This window comes from Spermophilus citellus (assembly GCF_964194105.1).
Source record: "Spermophilus citellus genome assembly, chromosome: 3".
NCBI lineage: Eukaryota > Metazoa > Chordata > Mammalia > Rodentia > Sciuridae > Spermophilus > Spermophilus citellus.
This window is the reverse complement of record NC_138184.1, coordinates 53,326,099-53,348,569: the sequence shown is the minus strand read 5'-3', so window position 1 is coordinate 53,348,569 and position 22,471 is coordinate 53,326,099. Positions and strand designations below refer to the sequence as shown.

The window sequence follows — 22,471 nt, the reverse complement described above, 5'->3', positions numbered from 1 at the left end:
ATATTGAATTAGATATGCTGTAAGCCTTGATTCATGATCTCTGCATAATAGTATTGCTATGTATATTACGTGGGTGTCTTAGTAGACTAGAGAAATGGGCTGTTTAAGAGATTAAGTTCACAGAATCAGTGCCTTTGCTGATGAAAAATGAGAGGGCAAGAGCCAGGTGACCTCACTTCCTGTGCATATTCTTACCACTTCCTGTGGGGCCGTGACCTCTCTGAGCACTGATTTCTTCATCTGCAAAATAAAGATTATTTTAGAATGGGATTTTTATGAGTATTAAGTGAAATTTTATCAAGCACAGAGCTTTGCTTATCATGGTAAAGTTCAACAAATGAGAACTGTCTATTCTACCATTGTAAGATTATTATTCAAATTCCTGATTCTGTAATTCTGTTCCTTAGTACTTCCTTTCCTCATTCATTTATTCATGCATTTCTTTTTTAGCTGACTCTTATTTCTTGTCAGTTTTAGAGTCACGATGGTCATCTTTTATAAGACACACTGTCATTTCAAAGCACTGGCTAAATACAACCAAGACTGACAACTATGAATAATTCCACAGAGCCTCTAAAATATTCTGGCATTTCACTCCAACTCAGATATGCCACTAAGTTCTTCTCTCTTGTTTTGTGCCTCTCAATTCTCAGCAGATTTCAGATATTGTTGTGGAAGGTGAACATCATCTTCCTCTGAAAACTAATCCAGAAAGAACCAATGTGGAGTAATTGGGCTTCATGAGAGCATCACTTGTCAAGTCTAAAAACATATGGAGAGATAATCACATTGTATTTTTTTCTTTCTTACACATTTTCAGCACGTTCATGTCCACGTTCTTCCCAGGAAGGCTGGAGACTTTCGCAGGAATGACAGCATCTATGATGAGGTAAGTCTGCCCTTTCTGATCTTCTTGTTTGATCACAGTGGCTGTCATCTTGATGCAATCAACCTGGTGAACCAATGTCACTCTAGATATGGTCTTAAATTGGTTTCTACCTAGTAGAACTTGAGAAATGGCAGTAGAGGCCAAGGAACCAACAATGGCCACAATAGAAACCCAAGATAAGTTAATTATAATTATTTCCTTCTTTCAAATGAAACCCAGCAGCCACCAAGTGTCCTTTGTGGTGTCTGCCCTCTCATTTACCTGAACATTATATATTTGTGTGGAGATAATATTCCAGAATCTCCAGAAAAGAAAATATGCAGTACCATCAATAGAGAGAAAGCAGAATGATATAGGATTTTTTAATTCAAATCCTATATTCAATTTTGACACTCTTTGAAACTCAACTGGTCTCCCTAATAGCATTTACTCAAAGTGGATCTTAGAATTATCATGAGCAGAAACTGGTTTAGATAATATGAGTGTACTCCATGTATTATAAACATTTTAGCAGTTAACTGATTTCTGGACACTCCTATTCAAAAATATAAGTGTGAAATCAGTACAAACACGAATATGAGCAGTAGCCAGGTGATTTGCTTCTAGGATCTTGTCTGCATGAGAACCTTCAGGTTCATCTGTCCTGTGTGGAACATATAGCCTAAGATGGGTGAGATTGTAATTCCAGTTTACATACTCACTCTAGCCAGGGAAACCATGTTCCTATATGTTAGAGCTATGGCACTAGCACCATAGAATGCTTGATTGAAAAGGACTTTGAGGCCTTTTCTGGATGTAGCAAGGAAAAGGGCTGTGATTGATAAGCAATGTCAACCATGGGTGTCAGATAGGAGAGAGTTTCCATATTAGCCATCCATTTATAATCCTGTTGTAACCTCTTAGATTGATTTCAAAAATTCATTTTTATTATGGTTGCTTACATTGATTTTTTAAAATGCGTTTTTTTAAATTATGGTTTTTTATCATTCGGCTCCACCAGGTAAATCTATCTGATTATCTTTACTTGGTCTTCATGGGTGACGTATAGTCTGTGGTTTTCTTTGTGTGTCTATAGGATTTATTTATAGTAACTAGACATGAAAATGGCTATCCAAACCTTGGAAATAAAGAAACAATACATCAGCACTTAATAATGAATGGGTAATTTGTTTTTCTAGGATTTATCGGTTCATTTGAGGTGATTGGTTATTATGTCTTTAGGATATATCTTATTATATCATGTTTTCTGAGTTTTTCAAGAGTCACAGTGGACCTCTGTAGAAGGAAATTGACTTAGATACTAGCGTTTAAGTGATGGTTTGTAAACCAGTTGCTGAAAATCTCAATTCCCAAGAGGTTCCTTCCCTAGAGATTCTGACTCAATAGATGGCAAAGGAACTCAGTCATTATGTAAGAAAATCCCCAGGAGATTTTGGTTCATGTCTAGGTACAGGAATAGGCTCTCTGCCAAATCTGGGCTTTCCAAAGTAATTCTATAATACTATCATTCAAACTAATTTTCATTGGATATGGAGTGCAATTTGGGGGTTGATAAGGATTTAGCCCCATATTGGAGGAAAGCCAGAATTATGGAGTAATTATAAGAGATGCATTAAAAATACAAGTATAGATCTTATTAACATAAACTGAGGTTAATAAAATGTTGCCAAGTACAGGCTACTTTAATGAATAAATTAGCACATGATTTATATACAAGCGAATGCTGCTAAAGTGGTATTAAAAGTGCTTGAAAACACTGTTTTCTTAGGCTGAACAGTCACCTTGAAATCTTGTTTGTGTTCCAAAAATGCTAGTGAGAGAATCTGCACAGATATATTTCCACTCAGTTCAAGATATGATGCCCAATAATGTGGCTGGTGTGTACCCTTTCTCTCCTCTTGTTATTTGCCCTGTGTACATGTTTTGAGGCCATCTCTAGCACCGCAGATTAAGCAACACATGTTCCTACTTTCCACCTATTTGGAAGAGCATCAAAGGAGAAGTAATTGCCATAATTTTTTTTTTAATCTCTAGGTAAGTGGACATGTGTTACAGACATTATCCACTAAGGGAGATTGTGGTATAGAACTGTAGAGAGGTTGGACTCAGAAAGAAGCAGAATCAAGCCCAAATCCAATGCCACCTACTAACTGAATGACATTGGGTTAGTCATTTCACCTTTGTGTTCTAATTCTCCTGACTTTAAAATGGAAATAATAGTATATTCCAAAAGATCATCACATGACTTATGTGAATTATGTACCTGAAATCTTATTTCAGAGCTTTGTACGTTTATACTAAGCATATGCTATTAGGTAGCTATTTCTCATCTGATTATAATGATCAATTTAGTTTTTGAAAAAGTGGTGATGGAGGGTAAATAGATAAGTCGGATTCAAAGCCAGCTCACTGGGTGTTTCTGTACAGCACTCTCTCCAAGGCCCATCCTTCCAATTTTTTCTCTGCCTTTAACCACTTATTTTAAATTTCATTTTCATCTTCATACAAAAATGTTTCTGCAGTTTGAGTACATAATAAGGCGATATCTAGAAAGAGGAATGAGAACATCGATGCATTGCTCGGGCATTATTGGTGCGGGATGTAATGTACATTAGGCCAAATAATCTTAATCAGAAATGATAGAGTGATGAGGAATGGCCTTCTTTATACCTATGAAATCCCTTGCTGAAGATCATGTGTGTCCTCACAACATACAACAAACAGACTGTCTTGGATGAGAGGGGACAGGGACAACAGGTGACTGAACTCAGAAAATGTACTTGTATGCCTACCACTGCAGACACAGAAAATGTCAGGTATAAAGGTCACATTCTCTTTGAGCACTCTTTTAAGAAGAGTAGTGACAAACTGGAGAAGAGTCACAGAAAGGTATTTGAGGTGGCAGGTTCTAGAAACAGACTGAGGAATAGTTGATGGTAAATATGTTTAGACTAGAGAAAGGACAACTTGTAGAGGGAGAGGAGTGACAGAGTCAATTTCTAAATATCTGAAGGGCTGGCAGGTGGCAATGTTATTAATAAGTTCTGTGTGTTTCTCGAGAGCAGATCTGGGACTATAAAACTACTAAGAGGCAAGTATCGGCTCCACATAACAAGAGGTCAAATGGAGAAAAACTTCAAAATGGTCACAGTGCCTTTTGTGGGAGTGAGCTTCCTGTCCTGGTGCTCATTCAGACATAGAGTGGACTGTCATGATGTATGCATTTTGGTAATTGCTTGGACTACATGGTTCTGCAGATCCTGTCTTTACAAATCTGGTCCACTTGATCATTATCTTCATTTTTAATTTATGAGAGCTCTGTAACAAATAGTGTTTTTTTTTTTTTTGTCATCAGTATTATAGCCTTTGGGTTACTGCCTGACAAAACATATTCTTTTTGTTTATTTCACGGAAATACAAGGCAGAACTCTTTTTTTTTTTTTTTTTAATGAGACCCCTCATTCTCAGCCTACTTCATGCTTCTATTCCAGCTCAGTGGAGCTTATTGATACTCTGTGGATTTTGCTTGCCTTTTCATATATGTTATTATTGCTTGCAAAGTATTTTTAATGGTGTGCTGTATTTTTGTCTGCAAATATTTTTAATGACTATTAACGTCTTTGGCATGTCACTAAATTTTGGGGTCACTGTAGTTTCTACAGTTCTTTTACCTGGGTTTGCGTATCTCATTTAGGATACTTGCCTGTCTCCTGAAGTTGGCTGAGTTTCAGATCCCTACCTATGTCTTAGGCTCGCACCCTCTCTCATGCACTCAAATGTTACTGTTCCCCGGGACCCTCTGTCTATTCTGGTGTGTATGCCATTTATTTTTATCTTTTGTTTCACCTCCTTGCTTACTCATTTACTGTGCTGTGGCCCTGAGTGAGTTCTTTAACTTTAGGGGTATATATGTCCACCTCCCCTGTTCCTTTACGTCTCGTTGTCTCTCATTGCTTGCTTTTGTTAAATATATCATTTTTGTTCCTTTCTCGGGACCTCTGAACATGTCATTATCTTTGCTCATAATTTCTGCCATCTTTTCCTTTCCTTTGTGTAGCTTCATGGCTTTATCCAAATCTCAGCTCAAAGTCGCCGCCTCAATGAATCTCTTTCACTGTTCTCCAACTATAACTATTCCTCTGCCCCTGTTCCAGTAACTCGAGCATGTTGCCATGACTTTTCTTTCTCAACACCACACTTGAAATAATTTATTAGTTTATATTCACCTCCCAACTACATTGTAAAGCCTTGAGAGCAGGAACCTAATCTGTCATAGAGTGGCTCATAAATGAGTATTTATTAAAGAAATGACCACATGAAAGAACAAGGACCCAGACTAGAAACCTTGGAATTCTCTACTAGTTCCTAACATAATTTAAGAGGAGAGTATATCTTGCTTTCAGAGGGGAGAATTCATTAACTCATCACTATACTGGGTGAGCCCCTGACATGGTGCTATCAGCAATCTGAGGTTAATTTAATGGGGCATTGACGGAGCAGAATCCTTTGGTTAGAAATCAGTGTGCAGAAGACTGAAAGTTGTGACACACCAGAAAGGCTTAGGGAAGCAATCGTAAATGTTATCTGATTGCTAAGCAAGTCTGGTAGACACTTGTCAAAGATGATGAGTAACTTACCCCCTCAAAACTTGGATTTGTCTGGTTGTAACAAAGACAGATGTAGGATTGGCTAAAAGTAGGCCCAAGAGCTTCTCTGCCTTCCATTCAACTTTGATTGCTATCTATGAGTTTATCATCACCCGCTATTCCTCCGGCTTTGTTTCCTGGACTTGTCCACATGCATTTTACTCCCTATTTTATCTACCCCATTTCAGAGGATAAGCCTCTCTTCACTCTCTAACCTGAGTTCAAACTCCATGCTTTCCAAAACAATCTCTTCCAAAGCCCATTCTTTGTGGTTCATCATGCAGATCTTATTCATCTGTAGCCCCCAATCTCTTTCTGTGTCTATGTTTTCTAAGTTTCCATGAATTCTCTGAACTCAGTGGGCCCTCTATTATCTTAAGTCAATGAACATTAGGATAATAACACAATTGGGTCCTTAGATAAGAGCATGTATTACTAAGGTAGCAGAGGGAAACCCCCATTGCCTAATGTCATGGCACATCATCTCATTATCTCAGTAAGCCTTACCCTAGCTGTGTCTCAAAAAGGCAACTCTCATAACCACATTGGACGATTCGTGAAATGTCTATGAGTGACATCGAATGGTTGTTATTGTGTACTGTATATAAAACCCATTACTGATGAAGGAGGCGACTATTATTAAAGCAAATGGGAATAGCAATCAGCAATTGGACAAATTCAACCATGACTTTCATAGGCAGAGCAACTGTGGGCTCAAGCATGTCATGGGAAACAATTGCTTGGCTTAACACAATTCATGAGCAGAATCAATTTGCTAAAATGCAGGTCATTTGGCCCTGAGGGTTGGAGGGAACCATTATATTGCTGATGATATTTATTGTTGAACTTGGATCTCTTTCACACATCATTTGACAATGGACTTCAAGTCCATGGGTCCCTAGTTGACTCTCCAAAATGGAAGGCATGTTTCAGTGAGACAGTTAATTAGCTTTTTTCCCTCTGGGTTCACTGATGTCCTCCTACTGAGTGGTAAGTTTCTGAGGCTTTGAGAATTTTAGAATGAAAACATTGGTACCTCTTGTTCAGTATAAAATAACAACTTCGCTGACATTTTTTTTTTTGTAAATTCATAGGGACTTTTAATTCAAAGAATCTGGATGTGATATAACCAACAAATGTGAATATATGGTAACATAAGTGTAATGACATGACCTCTAATGCCCCCTGTGCCTTCAAAAGCTCTTTGTCCAGCTATATTGATAATAAGAGAACTGGGAAGACACGTGGTTTATTTTTTCTATCCAAATTATTACTCAGTCAAATCTTTCCATCCCTTGTTGGAGAAGAACACAAAATTATCAGAGAAGTATTTGCATGGTCAAAACTTATTTCTTCCCATTTTCCCCTCATAGAAATAAGTATCCCAGGTGTACAGTTTGGATGAGTTGTGTTAGATAGCGACTACCAAGTGAGGAATGTTTAAAAGCACAGAGAGCCATAATGGCAGTAATGGTGGGTTGGGGACCTCCAAGGAACACCATGAATTCATTGGACACTAAAGAGAAAAAAGCAAAAAAGAGGCAGAATTGTGGCTAGTGAAGGTGCAGGTGTCTACAGGATGAACCCCACACAAAGGATGTTTCTCTTTGGTTTTTCCTAGAGTTTGCTTTAAGAGTTGGCACTCTGGGTCACTTTTTCCAGAACTGTTCTCCTGTATCATTTGAATATGATCAATTGCATGTTAGTGAGACAGGAACAAGAAAAATGTCAATCTCTTGTCACTCTATGCTTGTCTCTTCTCCTTAGTAAAACCATTTCATCACACCACTGGATATGGCCCTCCCTCGTTATTTCCTGATGAGAGCTTTGTCATGGAGAGTCCTGTTTGCACTCCACAGTGAATTCTCACTCCAGACAGACATATTTCACCAGAAAGTGATAAGGGGCTTCCCAGGGAAGGTGGATAATGCCTGCTCTGGGATGTCCTTATTCCTGGAGTCCATCTGTCCTCCTATCTGCTTCTCACATTTCTGTTCTAAGTCTCCCAGTAACTGCTTCAGTGAAACCTCAGTGGACATCGGTGCTTGGAGAACGGGCTACTTGTGTATTTTTAACAGTCCGGTTTATATTCGTGATTCTTAACTTACTAAATAGTCACTAAAGAAAAGTGGCTAAGAATTCTGGCAGCTAGAGCAAACCATCACAATCTAAGAAATATTTCTAAGTCTGCGTTTAGAGGATTGAGTGCTCAGTGGGTAGGGATAGGAAAAGAAGTTACTGGAGTAATAAATGATGAGCATCAATGAGGAAATACCACAAGGAGAAAAGAAAGAGACATGAATTAAGCATTAACAGATGTTAATCAACATATATTGACCTCAAAGAGAAAATCCACCAAATGTTTGGCTACACCTCTCATTAAAAAGAAGAAAATCAACCCGTGCATGGGTGGATTAGACGAACTCTAGATAGAGCAAAGGGGAAGGAGTGGAAGGGAGGGGGCATGGGAGAAAGAAAGACAGTAGATTGAGATGGACATCATTACCCTAAGTACATGTATAAAACACGAATGGTGCGACTCTACTTTGTGTACAACCAGAGATATGAAAAATTGTGCTCTCTATGTGTACTATGAATTGCAATGCATTCTGTTGTCATATATAACAAATTAGAATAAAAAATATTGTTGACAAAAAAGAATATCAAAATGAGCAAGAATTAGGGGGGAAAGAAGACAAAAATTAATGCAATTTTTAGGTCCTAAAGCATTTGTCAATGTTTTTGCCTTTCATTTATCATCCATCTGTAATTCTTTAGGCAAAATAATGATACACTTAATTCAAATAACCTTTATAAATAAATAAATAAATAAATCCATTTTTGTTACCTTTTAACTTGTAGCAGGATTCATCTTTGAATGTTATATGCCACTTGCCAGCAGAGTAGATCCATAAGGTCCCTGGGTTGTGTGCTTTAGAGAAGGCACAGAGAGTTCTGGAAATGCAGCCTGATGTTTGGAGTCCCCTCTTGGGTTTTAAAATGTGGTTGTACTCTGTCCCCATCAGATGATATCTCCTGTCAACGTCCCTAGTCTCTACTTTGCACATAGTGTTCCACAACAGCACATCCCAGTAGAAGTCTAAGGCTAGTTGCCTACTTTGTCAAAACTTGTAGTAGCCATGTTAAAGCAGGTAAGAAGAAACAGGTAAAATTAAACTTAATGAAAGGACTTTGAACCCAGTGTAATCAAAATGCTATCATTTTAACACATAACTAATATAAAACCTTATCAGGGAGAGATTGTTTTCTTTTGGTGTAAGTCTTTGAAATGCAATGTGTAGTTCACGTTTGCAACACATGTCAGTTCAGGTTAGCCACAAGTGGCTAGTGGCTTTCAAATTGGAAAGTGCAGCTCCAGACTTTATTAAATCCAGAGAGCTTGATTTGTTTTGAGAAAGTGTAATTTAATGCAAAAGCATCTCAATATTTTTTCATCCCGTCTAAATCAAGAAGACATTAATTTATTTTTTCTAATTCTCAAAAAACATAACTCAGGAGACAGGTTATCAAACAAATGAGTTAGGTTCCATCATCTCTCATCAAAGGCTTTGTTGAAATTTTTTAAAAATTTCAGAGATGACCAACTAAATCCTTTATGTTTATTTTTTATCTTTTTGCTGCTAATTTCTCCTGGTGTGCTCATGGAATAGTCCATGAATTTTGGAAGAGAGGAAAGCCATTCATTTTGGTTGTTGCTGTAAATAGTTGTCCTTCTATGGGTGGCCCAATCAACACTACTAAGATGACTGAAACTTCTGTTCCACAGTTTCAACCCATTAAATGGGGCAATATCATGTAGGAGTGAAGTGTGGGGCTCTGGATTCAGATAGCTTGGTGTTCAGTCCCATCTCTCTATCCTTTAGCAAATTGCTGAATTTCTGCATACCTCAATTTCCTCATCTATAAAATGGGAATTATGATAGGGCTTCTGGGAGAATAAAAAGACTCATTACATGTAAAACCCTAGAACAATACCTGGAATATAGTTAATGCTCAATCAATGTTAGCTATTATGGTTTACATAATTATTAACATTATTATTGTTATTATCCTGAGGTACATATCCAAGAAAAGTCTAAGGAATTTATGGGAGTAAGTGAGGAGTCAGAAGCTAGGGTAGATGACTGTCCAGAGGAACCATCAGAGAGAGCTTACACAGGTTCAGAGCCATCACCTGTGAACATGGCCATGTGTGTCTGGACCACCAGCCTTCAGAGACACAAAAGCTCAGTCATCTGTGAGCCCATGAAACTTTTAAGCGGCCACAAGTTGACAGCCCACAGTGTGCTGACATTTACTGCTGTGGGAAATCTTTTCCCGAAAGAAGAAATTCTGACTTATGATTTTGTTCTTAGACCTTGGAGTTGCTTCAGCTTACTAGCAAGCAGTCCCCCTGGAAAATGATCCTCCCCTCCTGCCCCTGATTTAGAAGAGCATGTTGAGAGATACCAGATATTTTTTTTAATAAGGATGAATGATTCAATACATCAGATCAACAGGAGTGATTTATTTCAGATCCTTCAATGCTGAACTTGCTATTTAAACCTCCATGTCCCTTATACTTCCCATATTCGCACTGAAGTAAAAAAAAATATCCAATAGTATTTGGCTTCTAGATTGAGGTAAATAGTCATAAACAACTTTCTGTCCCTAGGCAGAACTAATGAAAAAAATAATAGAATAGAATTATTATTACCATTTAATGAGAATCTTCAATGGACTGGACTTTATGCTTGATGCTGTGCGTATATCATTGTGTGATACCTGTAAGCCTAACAGGGTAGGTTTGATTGAAGCTCAACCTCACTGAGGGTATGTGTCTGTCTTAAAACTTTAATGATAAACCTTGTTTATATCAAAGTGTATTCAATGACAATGCCTTGTCTGTCTCTATCACCCTTGACTTTGATTTGAATACCATCCTTCATGTTCATAGAAAATTCAAAGATAGCGAGATAAATGTTTTTCTTGAAGACTGCGACTTCTTGTGCTAAATCTCAGTTTCCATATTCCTGTTCAACATTAGAGACATTTACACACACACACACACCCCTCCTAGATTTCCAGCCAACCCTCTAGGTCCTAGACGTGCTGCTGCTAATTAAGTATTGAAGACTTACAGGAAAAGAAATGGCATTTTCCAAAGTTAAACATTTTCTCGGCTTTTAGGATGTGACCCCCTAGCCCCGGCTAGGAACTTTATTATAACTCCTTTTTATAGTATTTTTAAACACAGGGAAGTCATCAACACACTGCAGCTAGCTTCTGCAATTCCCAAGGTCATCTTTTCTGAGCCGATTTTGCGCACTGTGCCTCTTAAACACTTTTGCATGCCTTATAGTGTATTCATGTCATGATAACACACTAAAATATTTAAAAGGAAATTGCTGCCTTATTTTTTCTCCAAAAGAAACAGTCCTTGCTTACAGCTCTCAATGGACCATAAATATCTTCTAGGCCAGCTGTACTAGTACCTGTTGAAATCCTTCTTACATTAGTAGTAACTAAGGAACTTATACAGTATTCCCTTTGCACTGAAATATGGCCCTGCTCCAGCCCATCTTTTTCCTTTTAAAATAATTTTGTGTATTTTTAGAAAACTCTTCAGAGATATTGAAGGGGTATTTGCACAGTTGGGTCAAGTGCATGTATGAACTTGGAGCTGGCTTCTCTGGTCATGGTGGCCATATCAGATAAATGAAGATTGAGCTGAATTTAATTATAGCAGCATGCAATAAAAGGTGTTTTCTTAAGTTATATCCTATCCACGTGGCGTGTGTGCCATTCCCTTCCTTCCCTGGGCACTGGAATAGTTTCTTTTCTCAGGTCCCATCTCAAAATAAAGAGCTTTATGATTTGGGGGATTTTATCTATTGGTGATCTGGGGTAAGGATGAATTAGACGACTTGAGAGAGGTTAGGGGCAAGATTTTCATGCTGGTGAGTTAATATATATCCAATTAAGAGCAAAATAGGGCATTCAGTTATGTTTATCTCTATCAGTCACATGCAGTACCTGAGGTGGAAAGAGAAATCATAAGTTTTCTTAGGACATAGAGGGTAGCAGACAGATCTGGGGTTTATGCTCAGGCTGTCTGGCTCTGGAGTCTGGGCTCTTTTGCTCCACTGCCTCTTAATTCCCAGAGGTATCACCTTTCCCTCTCTAGCTCCTGACACCCAGAAAGGCCCAATAGATGACAGAGTAGCTCTCAGGAAATGATTACTGGCCTGAATCAGTTACTTCTCCAACTCCCTGAATTCAGAGCCTTGTTCTATTCCTCTGCTGTTTGACTTTCATGGAAGCTGCAAGTCCCCCCACTTTGGGAGCATTGCCTTCCTTCTTGGTCAAAACCTCCTCTCAAGGAACAACTTGTACCTCAGTTATCACAACAGAAGTTCATATTGTCAACCTTTCTGAGACAACAAAGTACTTTTTTTTCAAACGAACAAAGCCTGGTGGAAAAGAATGGGATTTAAAGCTGGACTTTCAGACCCTAGTCTAGAGGTACAGTAGTGGGACTTTGCGTGTGAACTCCAAAATCTAGTCACAAAGGCCCACACTGTATCCTGTATTCATTTAAGGAGTCCACTTGAAAATGAATTTGATAGATGCCCCCCCCCCCACCAAGAGTCTCCCCAACACTCTCCAAGATAGACCAGTTCGAAATAGACTGATCCACAAGCACCTTCACATTTGGAACTGTGTCGCTGCCTGCTAGGAGAATAATAGACATTTCTACTTGAGCCATGTAGGCTAGAAAATGCGCTTTTCTGCCTACTGGTCAAGTTGCCGCAGTATGTGTGCCTGTGTATCTATAAAATGGTGTAATTGACCTAATTATTTTGAAAAAAATCTAAACATGGGAAATCATTTACATGCCAAATAGTAGAGGAATATAGATGAATATTTTAATGATATATATTCATATGTGTAGCTTTTAAATGGATTTTTTAAATGACTAATATTAAAATGTTGAGCTATAATTTGAGGTGAAAAGAGGGGCACACCAAATCTGAGAATAGAGATCATTGCTGGTTTTTTTCCTCTGTGCTCTTTGATATTTTCCAAACTTTATATATATAATGACTGTGATTTTGTACTAAAAACAAAAAAAAAATTAGGGATCTTTTTTGAAAAGCAGACTCCTGTGTTTTTTTTTTTTTTTTTTTTTTCAGTATTGCAGAGACCAGCATTTACTAGTGGTTGTTTCATGCTCATAGTGAAAGAAAATTGACTTGAGTTTGACAAACACCTCATGGGAAATTCTTGTGTGTGACCTATCACTTAAGTTGAAATACTGGGACAAATGGCCTTTTTGGGATTTCTACTCTCTGAGTTGTTAGGGGGGAAAAGTTCTCTTTAGGATCAAATTTTCCCTGAGTTCCTGCTTTGAGCAGCAGAGGAAAGGACCCAGTAACGTGAGCACTTCTGCTGATGTGATACTCCTCAGCTTCCTGCCCCCACTCATTTTGTCTTGTGTCAGGTTTCTTCTCAATCACCAAGTCATCCCTCAGTATGTCTCAGGTTCATTTGAGTAACCTGTATAGCTATAATTAACTTCATAGTCCCCAACTGTACAGAATGAAATATCCTTTAATACTGAAATTTAGGTTCTGGAGGTGATGGCAAACTATTTTAATGCCCCAGGCCCGAGTTTTGCTCAGCAGGTTCAGTACTCTCTGTATCATTTCAGGCCTGTGGTTCAGTCCCATTCTGGTTTCAACCTCTCAATTCAGCATTCTCTAACCTGGGGCCTTTATGAGCAGCATGTCACATGGAGTAGGCACAGAGATGATGTAGTTGTCAACTGCCATTTCTTTTGGCATCTGGCATCCAAATTATCTGACTTGCTTGTTCTTATGAATATTCTCAGTCCATGCCAATCCCTAGAACAAAGGTCATCTGTTGGTAGATGGTGAGCTTTGGCTTCCTACAACCTTGAAGGTATGCATGGTCCTGACATGGCCTTTGGTGACAGTCACACGAAGGGCACTTACTCTGAGGCCTTTTCCAGATTTTTAGTGTTCTTGTGGACTCAGAAAAGTTTGTCTGTTCCTCCATATTTTTCTGAGACCTCAGATGATTTAGTCCCTCATCCTTCCCCCAGCAGATACTTCATGTCACCGCAACAGTCTTCCATCACTCTCTTGCAGATCTGTTCCTCATTAGGATTCTGGATGGAAAAAGCAGAATGCAAATTCACTCTGCTTATAGATTCCAAGTCCAAGGGATAGCTCACAGAAAATTACCCAGGAAAGACACCTCCCAAAGGTGTCCAGGTTACTTATCTTCAGGATCTGCAAATCATGTTACATGGCAAAGAAGAAATAAGGTTGTTACCTTATTCAATTAAACAAAGATTAAACAATTAAAAATGCTAATCAATGAACTTTAAGAAATGGAGAGATTGTCCTGGATTCTCCAATCGGGCCCAATATAATCACAGGGATTTAAATGTGGAAGAGGGAAGCAGGATAATTAACATCGGAGTGCTGTTGAGTGAGAGTCAACTGGCTATTGCTTGAAGATGGAAGTGGGCCACAAGCCAAGGAATGCAGGAAGCTTTTAGAAGCTGGAAAAGGCTACACACACACACAGACACACACACAGACACACATACACACACACACACAAAAAAAAAAATATGTAAATCAGATTTTCCCTTAGAACCTTCAAAAATAAATGTAGACCTGCCAATACCTTGATATTAGTCCATTGAGACCCATTTTGGACTTCTGACCTGCAGAGCTGTATGATAATAAATGCGTATCATTATTGAACATGAGGTATATGGAAATTTGTTACAGAAAAAAAAAATAGAAAACCAATATAATTACCAAACCTTAAGATTCAGCCTGGAGGTTTGGAAAGGGCAGGGTGGAGATTGAAGTCTGGAAGTGAGCAGGTAGCACCATCTCTTCCTTACCCCTGCATCAATCATTTGTTTCTCTCTTATGCTGGAGCAGTGCCTTTTACCATTACAAGTTAAAATAAGTCCTGAAGACCACTGCTTAGTAGTAGATGCACTTCCCTTTAGCCAAGAGAAGGTCAGGAAGGAAATGGTATACCAGTGTTTACTTTGAAATATTAGCCTGCTTCACATGGATTAAAAATAAGTGACAGTTAACTATGCTGGAAAGTAGAAACCAATAAGTAGCATGAGGTGTTATACTATGATAAAGGCCATAGAGGGTCAGGGAAGGAAGTGACCACCCGACAATAGGGCCATCAGAAAAGTCTCCTATAGAGTCTCAAGTCCTGGCTCTATGGCTAATGAGGCTATAGGCCATTCTTATTGTCTAGAACTCAGTCTCTCTGTCCTCTGAGAGATATTCATCTTGGTTACCTCTGAGCCAGCTTTGAGATCTGATCCTTTGTGATTTTGTGACACTAAATAGTTCAGTTGAGAAAGAACCACTTGCCCTAAGGACTCCTTCCCTTTGATTTCCACAGGGAGGCCACATTAGCATAGCAGAAAGGATATTGACACGGCAGTTGACTTTTAAAATTCACTGAGAATGGAAGATAAAATGAAAACACGCCAGATGGAACACAAGCTCCCTACTATTTCAAAACTTAGACATTTCCACTAACTGTTGGCACCAACTTAAATATCATCCTGAATGCTATTTACAGTTTTCAAAGTGACAACAATAGTATGTTTCTAAAGGAGAAAAGATTGAGCTGAGAGGGATTCTGATATTTTTGGAATTTTATTTTGTGGCTGGAAAAATTAATAGCTAGTTGGATATGAAAATAACAGGCCAGGAAAGTCACATAGATGATCCAGCCACAGCTGTAACCCACCACAGGGTCTGGATCTCTTGGAATTGACACGCGCAAGTACTGTGAACCTGACTCACCTCATGTAGATTCACTAAATAAGTTTCTGTGTCTTTAAGTTTTAGTATCCCATATGTCATGGCTCTTGATCCCTTTTGGCTTACAGATCTCTTTGAAAACCCTGCCCCAAACTGGAAAGTTTGTAGTAGGAAAAATTTGAAGATATGTACATTGATACTTTAATTTTGTGTTTCATTTTAGAATTTTTTTTTTAAGTCCCAAGTTAAGAGACAACATGGTAAAGAAGAGAATATCCTCTAAGTCTAAGAAATCACTGAGACTCATTTTGGGAGTGCAGTTTTATACACACACATATCCACATATAATAATCTGGGAATTGTCCTGGGGGCTCACAATGTCTGTGAAAGCTCCAGCCCTCTGTATTCCAGAGCATTAAACTGTTTAGCTATTTTCATAGAGGAAATGTCAGAGACACGCACTATTAGAATATGCAAGGAGGAGGAGGAGGTCTTTTGAAGAGGAAATATCTGCTGGACTTGGGGTAGTGAGTTTCATTTGTGAGCCAATAATTGTACTGAACAGATGCCTGGATCGCTCATCTTTTTTAATTAAAGATCCAGTCCCATAATCTCATAGTAGCTTCCGGAAAACTAGCCAGTTTTACAAATAGTGGTACTTGACTTATGTTTCTTTCTGAATTGAGTTGGTTTTCAATATTTGATGATTACAGAATATCATTAAAGTGCAGAAAATGATCATCTTGAAACTTGGCTAACATAAATCTTTTTGAGTGGCTAAATAGTCTTTAAGTATGAGAATTGACAGGTTTTTGTCCTTTTTTTTATCAATGGAGAAAGTTACATGTTTGGTTTTTCTCTTCTCTAACATACTTTTTGTAATTACTCTTTAAGTACAAGATGACTTAGACTGTGGCTTTATAATACCTAAGAGTTTGAAATTAAAAATTTTGGAAGACGCAAGGACTAAGTTGATTTCACAGTCACTGCAAAAATGGTTTTAAAAAATATTAACCTATTGGTGTTCATATTTAATTTAAAATTTAGGTTTTATCCATCCCAGAACCCACTATAAAAGATTACTTTAAAGTTGTTACATTACATTGATGCAGTTGTCCAAATCCAAGGGATCAGTTCTCAATTTTGATGCATTCGATAATAGAACACACTCCATCCCCATAAAATGCCCTCCTCTTGCCACCCCTGTCCTTCCTGAGAGCACCCAATTCTGGAGGATTCAAGCTTAGAAAACTTGGGTCAGCTCCAGCTCAGTTCTGAATGTCAGCCCCTATGCACTAGATTCTGTCATTTGTCCTGCCAAACACCTCTCATAGTTACTCCTCATCTTGACTGAGCAGAAGTCCTGGGATGCTGCTTTCTGGAGATTTTTCTAGAGTTTTCCCAAAGCTCCTAAATAATTTCCTTAGTCTACTTTTCTCTTGATTTTTTGTCCATTCATACTATTTTCCTACTATGCTCCTTAAGATTGAGGTGGGAGAGTTTAATACAACTCTAATTGCACCAAAATCATCTGTCCCTTTACCTCTCATCCCTACCTTCCCTCCTACCATCCCCTTCAATTTCCTTTATTGTAATCATTGTCTCTTTTGAATTTTAGGACATAGGGTTATACTTTATTTCCTATTTAGAGCTTACTAATAAATTTCCCCTTGTTTTTCATCATAATTTTGTGTTGGTTTTTATGAATTTTGTTAGGTATTCTGGTAAGAGGGAGAAAGATTTTTTTTCTTCTACAATCTATCACCTTTATGATAATGAAGCAGCATTTCTTTTCTATTCTCATTCTTGCTTTTTTCAGGCCCTCACCACAAATCCATATTCCCATGGATTCTGATTCCTGTTCCCCCATTTATACCACATAAACTCACAGGTTAGTTCTGTAAATTTTAACTCCTCCATTCTGAAGCTGGGTGAATCCCAATGTCTTGGCCCATGCTTCCAAGGCCCTTTGAAATCTTTGTTTTCTTTTGATCTTACCACTATCATTCACGATCCACTTGCTTAATCCAACTATCTCCTTATGGGTCCAACAGGAAACCAGGTCATTCTCACCTTTGTGCTTTTTTCACATTGCTGCTCATGATAGTTCTAGAAGTTTCCACCTCCACCTTTACCATGTCCAAATATCTAAAAGGCTTCCCTGACTACTCCAGGTTACAATAGTTTGTTTTTTTTTCTAGATGTCACTGCACATATTTAATTTTCCCAACAATGAAGCTGAAAGGCTCCAGAATAACTTACTGCTTTTTAAAAATGAAAAAATAAAAACAGATGTTCAAGTGGGCTAATGATAATACAAGGGACCATTTTTAATACTTTATCAGGCACTAGGATAAGAACTTCCCACATTTTTAAAGTAAAAACTTCATCAAAATATAGTTAAGAACACCATATAGTTTACCCATTTACAGTTTGTAATACAGTAGTTTTCAAGTATATTCATAGGATTAGGTAATCATTGCCTTGGATTCCAGAATATTTTCATTACTCCCAAAGGAAACCCTGTGGCCATAGCAGTCACTCCTCATTGCCCACTTCCCCTGGCTCCTTGCAGCTACTAAACTACTTTTCATCTGTACGGATTTGTCCGTTATGGACATTTCATATAAGCAAAGTCATACATTATGTAATCCTTTTAGATGCTTCTTTTTCCTAGCATAAAATTTTCCAAGTTTTCATAGATGATCATCTTGTAGCATCTTGTATCAGTACTTCAATGTTTTTCTAGTTTGATTGAGGAAAATTTAATAACAATCATATACATTTAAGCTGTATAATGTGACAATTTAATATATATGGCGTACACGATGAAATGATTACTACAATAAAGCTAATAAATATACCTATTACCTCAGCTCACATAGTTGTCCCCTTTTGTTGTAAAAACATTTCAGATCTCCTCTCTTGGTGAATTTCACAAATATAATAAATTATTAACTAGAGTCACGGTGTTTTACATTAGATCTCCAGGACTTATTCACCTTATAATGGAAAGTTTTTACCCTTTGACTGTCATGTACCCATTTCCTTCAGACCCTGGTAACCACCAATCTCCACCATTCTGCTCTGGGTATGAGTTCAGCTATTTGTGGATTCCACGTATAAGTGAGATCACACGCCATGCATTGTTGATCTTCCTGTGTCTGCCTTTCTTAACCTTACATAATGTCCTCCAGGTTAATCCAGGTTGTCACAAATGGCAGAACTGTCTTTTTTAAAAGAATAACATTCCAGAACACTATTCCTGTACACAAGCACATCCCATGTTTCTATTTACCCATTCACCAATCCCTAGACACTGAGGTTGCTTCCTTGTGTGGCTGTCGTGAAGTATGCTGCAGTGAATATGGATATGCAGATATCCCTTTGAGGTAATGATTTTATTTGATTTTCTTTGGATATACACCTGGAAGTCAGATTGCCGCATCATATGGAAGTTTTATTTTAAAATTTTTGATGAATCTGAACATTATTTTCCATCACAAGCTGTGCTGATTTATATTCCTACCAACAGTGGACAAGCGTTTCCTCACCAACATGTGTTGTCTTTAGACTTTTTGATAATAACCACTCTAACAAGCATGAGGTGATATTGCATAGTTTTGATTTGCATTTCCCTAATGATTAGTGATGTTGAGCATTTTATCATAAATCTGTTAGCCAAATTATATTTCCTTAAAAGAATGTCCCTTTAGGTCCTTTGCTCATTTATTTTTTTTCTATTTTTGTATCCTTATGTATCTTGGATATTAACCTCTTATCAGTTATATTGAAAAATTTTCTCCCATTCCATAGATTACCTTTTCATTTCTGATTGTTTGTGTGCAGAAACCTTTTTGTTGCAAAATGGCATTCCATTATATGACTACACTACATTTTGTTTATCTGTTCATCATTTAATAGAAAGTTGAGTTGCTTCACATTGTGCCTCTTCTGAATAATGCTGATACAAATGCGGGTATTCATTTGTAAGTATTTGTGTGGACATATATTTTCATTTCTTTTGGTACTGGGGGTTGAACCCAGGTATGCTTTACCACTGAGCCACATCCTTAGTCCTTTTAATTTTTATTTTTTAAAAATTTGAGACAGGGTCTAGCTAAGTTGCTGCGATTGGCCTTACCCTTACAATCCTCCTGCCTCAGCTTCCTGAGTTACTGGGATTACAGGTGTGGATTACTACCTGGCCTTGTTTATATTTCTTTAGGATATATATCTAGGGATAGAATTGCTGGCTCATATATATGGTAACACCATGTTTAATCTTTTAAGGTTCTGGCAGAGCATTTTCCAAAGTAGTCGTACCATGTTGCATCTCTACCAGCAGGATTCCTAATTTTCCACATCCTCATTAGCATGTATTTTCTAACTTTTTGATTATATTCACCCTAATGGGTGAGAAGTGGTATCTCATTGTGATTTTGATTAGGCAAGCCCTCTTCAATGGCTACTGATGTTATCTTAAATTCATCTTTTTACATGATTTTTAGACATTTGTATAAGCTTCCTTGGGAAAATATCTTTTTGAACCCTGTTTCTATTGTTTCAATTATATTATTTGTGTCTTTATCATTGAATTGAAAGGGTAATACTGAATATTTAATTCATTCCATCCTTATAGTACCTCTCTGGGATTGCCATAAAGTACTTTATTGGCATAAAGTTACTACAGGCAACCTTTAAGGAGCCATATTTTCATTCATTACAATGAGATACCCTCTCCTTAAAGGAGGGTCACTTGATGCTGGAGGCTGTGTACCAGCAAAAGCCCCAGTACTACTATTTTCTTTAAATGATTAAACCATTTCCCACACCTCTCTGCTTCAAGTATACCAGCTGACCCCCAACCAGCTTCTGCCCACTTGGATGAGATCATTTTCCATTTGTGAAAATGTGTGAGAAGTTCACTGTCTCGCCTGTATCATCTCATATGCCCAAATATGCTCCTGGAGATTATGTCAGCTCTTATTTCTGAAATGCATTGTTAGTGAAGAAGCAAAATGCAGAAAATTTATGCCACTGGCCCAAGGTCCTCTTCGAAATCACTGTGTGAGGAACATTGAGGAATGAGTAGGGAAATGGCTTTGTAGTGAAGATAATGCTACAAGGCTGGTGAGGCAGAGCTATCGGCAGATCTTCCTGCTGATTCTTGGTATTATCCCTCCTGGTGTGGGTCAAAGGAGGCTGAGAATATTTTCCAGGTCCTGGAAGATTTCATATGACAACGTATATAAATGCCTAGTGTAATACCTGGCATGGGATCCTCTATAAATATCAGCAGCTCTTATTATTGTCATTGTTGTTGCTATTACTATGCCCTTGTTGTTTTGCTCTTAAATCAGAGATCAGTGTCTGAACTTGAACTTCCTGGCTCTGCATCCAGTGTCTGGGGTTATGAGGTCAAATGGCTGCAGAATAAATTCAAAGATCATCAATAATTAAAGTGAGCTGAGAGTAAGCAGGGGCTGGTGTAGGGGGAAGGTCTGTGGAGTATATTTATTATCTAAAAGTTGCAAGTGCATGTTGCATTCTGTTTCATTGTTGCTAAGCCTGATTATGGGACTAAAGCTGCCAGATGGGATACCTATCCCTAGGATTGTGGGAAGTCTATTTTTAACATTGGAAAACACTTTCCCTTAAAACAAATCTATGTGGCAGAAACTACCAAATCTGAAGACCCATGTCTGGTTTGCAATTTGTTGTACAAAGGCGGTAAAACTTTCCCCAGGGAAGAACTTTCCTGGGAAGCTGTACTTATATTTGTTTGCAACTAAAGATGGTTTCACTATTTTACTTGAGCATCTAGCAAATATTTGTCAAACAATTCTCTTGTGCCAAGCACTGAACCAAGGATTTAGAGATGAGCCAAAGTCCCTGCCTTTAAAATATTCCCAGTATAGGAAGAAGGACTGACATGTCATAAGGTAATTATAATAGAGTATAATAAATTGATGTCACATCTATGTACAGCCTGTCACAGAGGGAACAGGAGTAGGAAGGAAGGAGATTCTGGAGGAAGGAGCATTTGAGTTGGGATTTGAGGGATGAGCAGGAGTTTGCTAGACTGATAAGGGAGATACGAAGGAAGGTACCTGGAACTGGATGTACCTTTTGGTAGCCTCTCACCACATGTGACTATTTAAATTTAAATTAGGTAAAATCAGGCTGGGGATGTGGCTCAAGCGGTAGCGCGCTCGCCTGGCATGCATGCGGCCCGGGTTCGATCCTCAGCACCACATACAAAGATGTTGTGTCCGCCGAAAACTAAAAAATAAATATTAAAAATTCTCTCTCTCTCTCTCTCTCTCTCTCTCTCTCTCTCTCTCTCTCTCTCTCTCTTTCTCTTTTAAAAAAATTATAAATAAATAAATTAGGTAAAATTTTCTAAAAATGCAACTTCCCCCAGTGTGGGAGCATAAGACAGTACAGAATTTGATTATTACATTTCTGCAAAAATGCTATTTGACTATGCTTATCTGTGAAGTGAATGAAATAAAAAATACCCCAGCCTATAAATTTTAAAACACTGCAAGTTTGGGGATTTTGCTGGAGCCCAACAGCTGGCATTGGGAAGGTGGGCAGAAGGCAGAGCAAGAAGGATCTTGCATGGTCGTTCAGCATTGTTTTCTCAGATTCTGACTCTGTTTGCTTTTATGTGCCACCATCCACCGCCACCCCACTGCTGCTGACATATTTCTGGCTGATTTTATTTATGGTTGATGTGCATCCCGATTTACATATGGTCCAAAAAAGCAGCATTACCCTCGCATGTTTCGGGGTTCCTCAAGGGATGGCACACTCCTATTCTTGCTTCATATACAGCCTGAAAACACTGAACATGTTAATGAGTTTTTTTTTTCACAGTAACACAAATTTTAGAAGGAAAGACGACTTAAATTTATTTTCATACCATGCCTGTCCACACTGCTGAACCATATTTGGAAAATTACAAAATCATTGCTATGGGTATGAATTTAGCATCATTAAAATTATTTCATTGTACTTTTGTTATCACACTGTCTCTTATAAGAGATTTTAAACTACAGGACGAACTTTAATTTGGTGCTCATGAA

At 38.0% G+C, this 22,471-nt stretch overlaps 1 protein-coding gene across 8 annotated transcripts in view; it reads left to right on the top strand.

Annotated features, from left to right (window-relative positions):
- The window catches only part of FHIT (fragile histidine triad diadenosine triphosphatase), a 1,488,252-nt gene that overhangs the window by 1,280,255 nt on the left and 185,526 nt on the right, over nucleotides 1-22,471 (top strand). For all 8 annotated transcript variants that reach the window (XR_014020926.1, XM_081285106.1, XM_081285107.1 and 5 more), the window contains one exon: nucleotides 821-889. Coding sequence is in view for 7 of the 8 variants with exons in the window: in XM_081285106.1 (XP_081141232.1) it covers nucleotides 821-889 (69 nt within the window). In the remaining variant the exon portion in view is untranslated. The remainder of the gene's footprint in view (nucleotides 1-820; nucleotides 890-22,471) is intronic.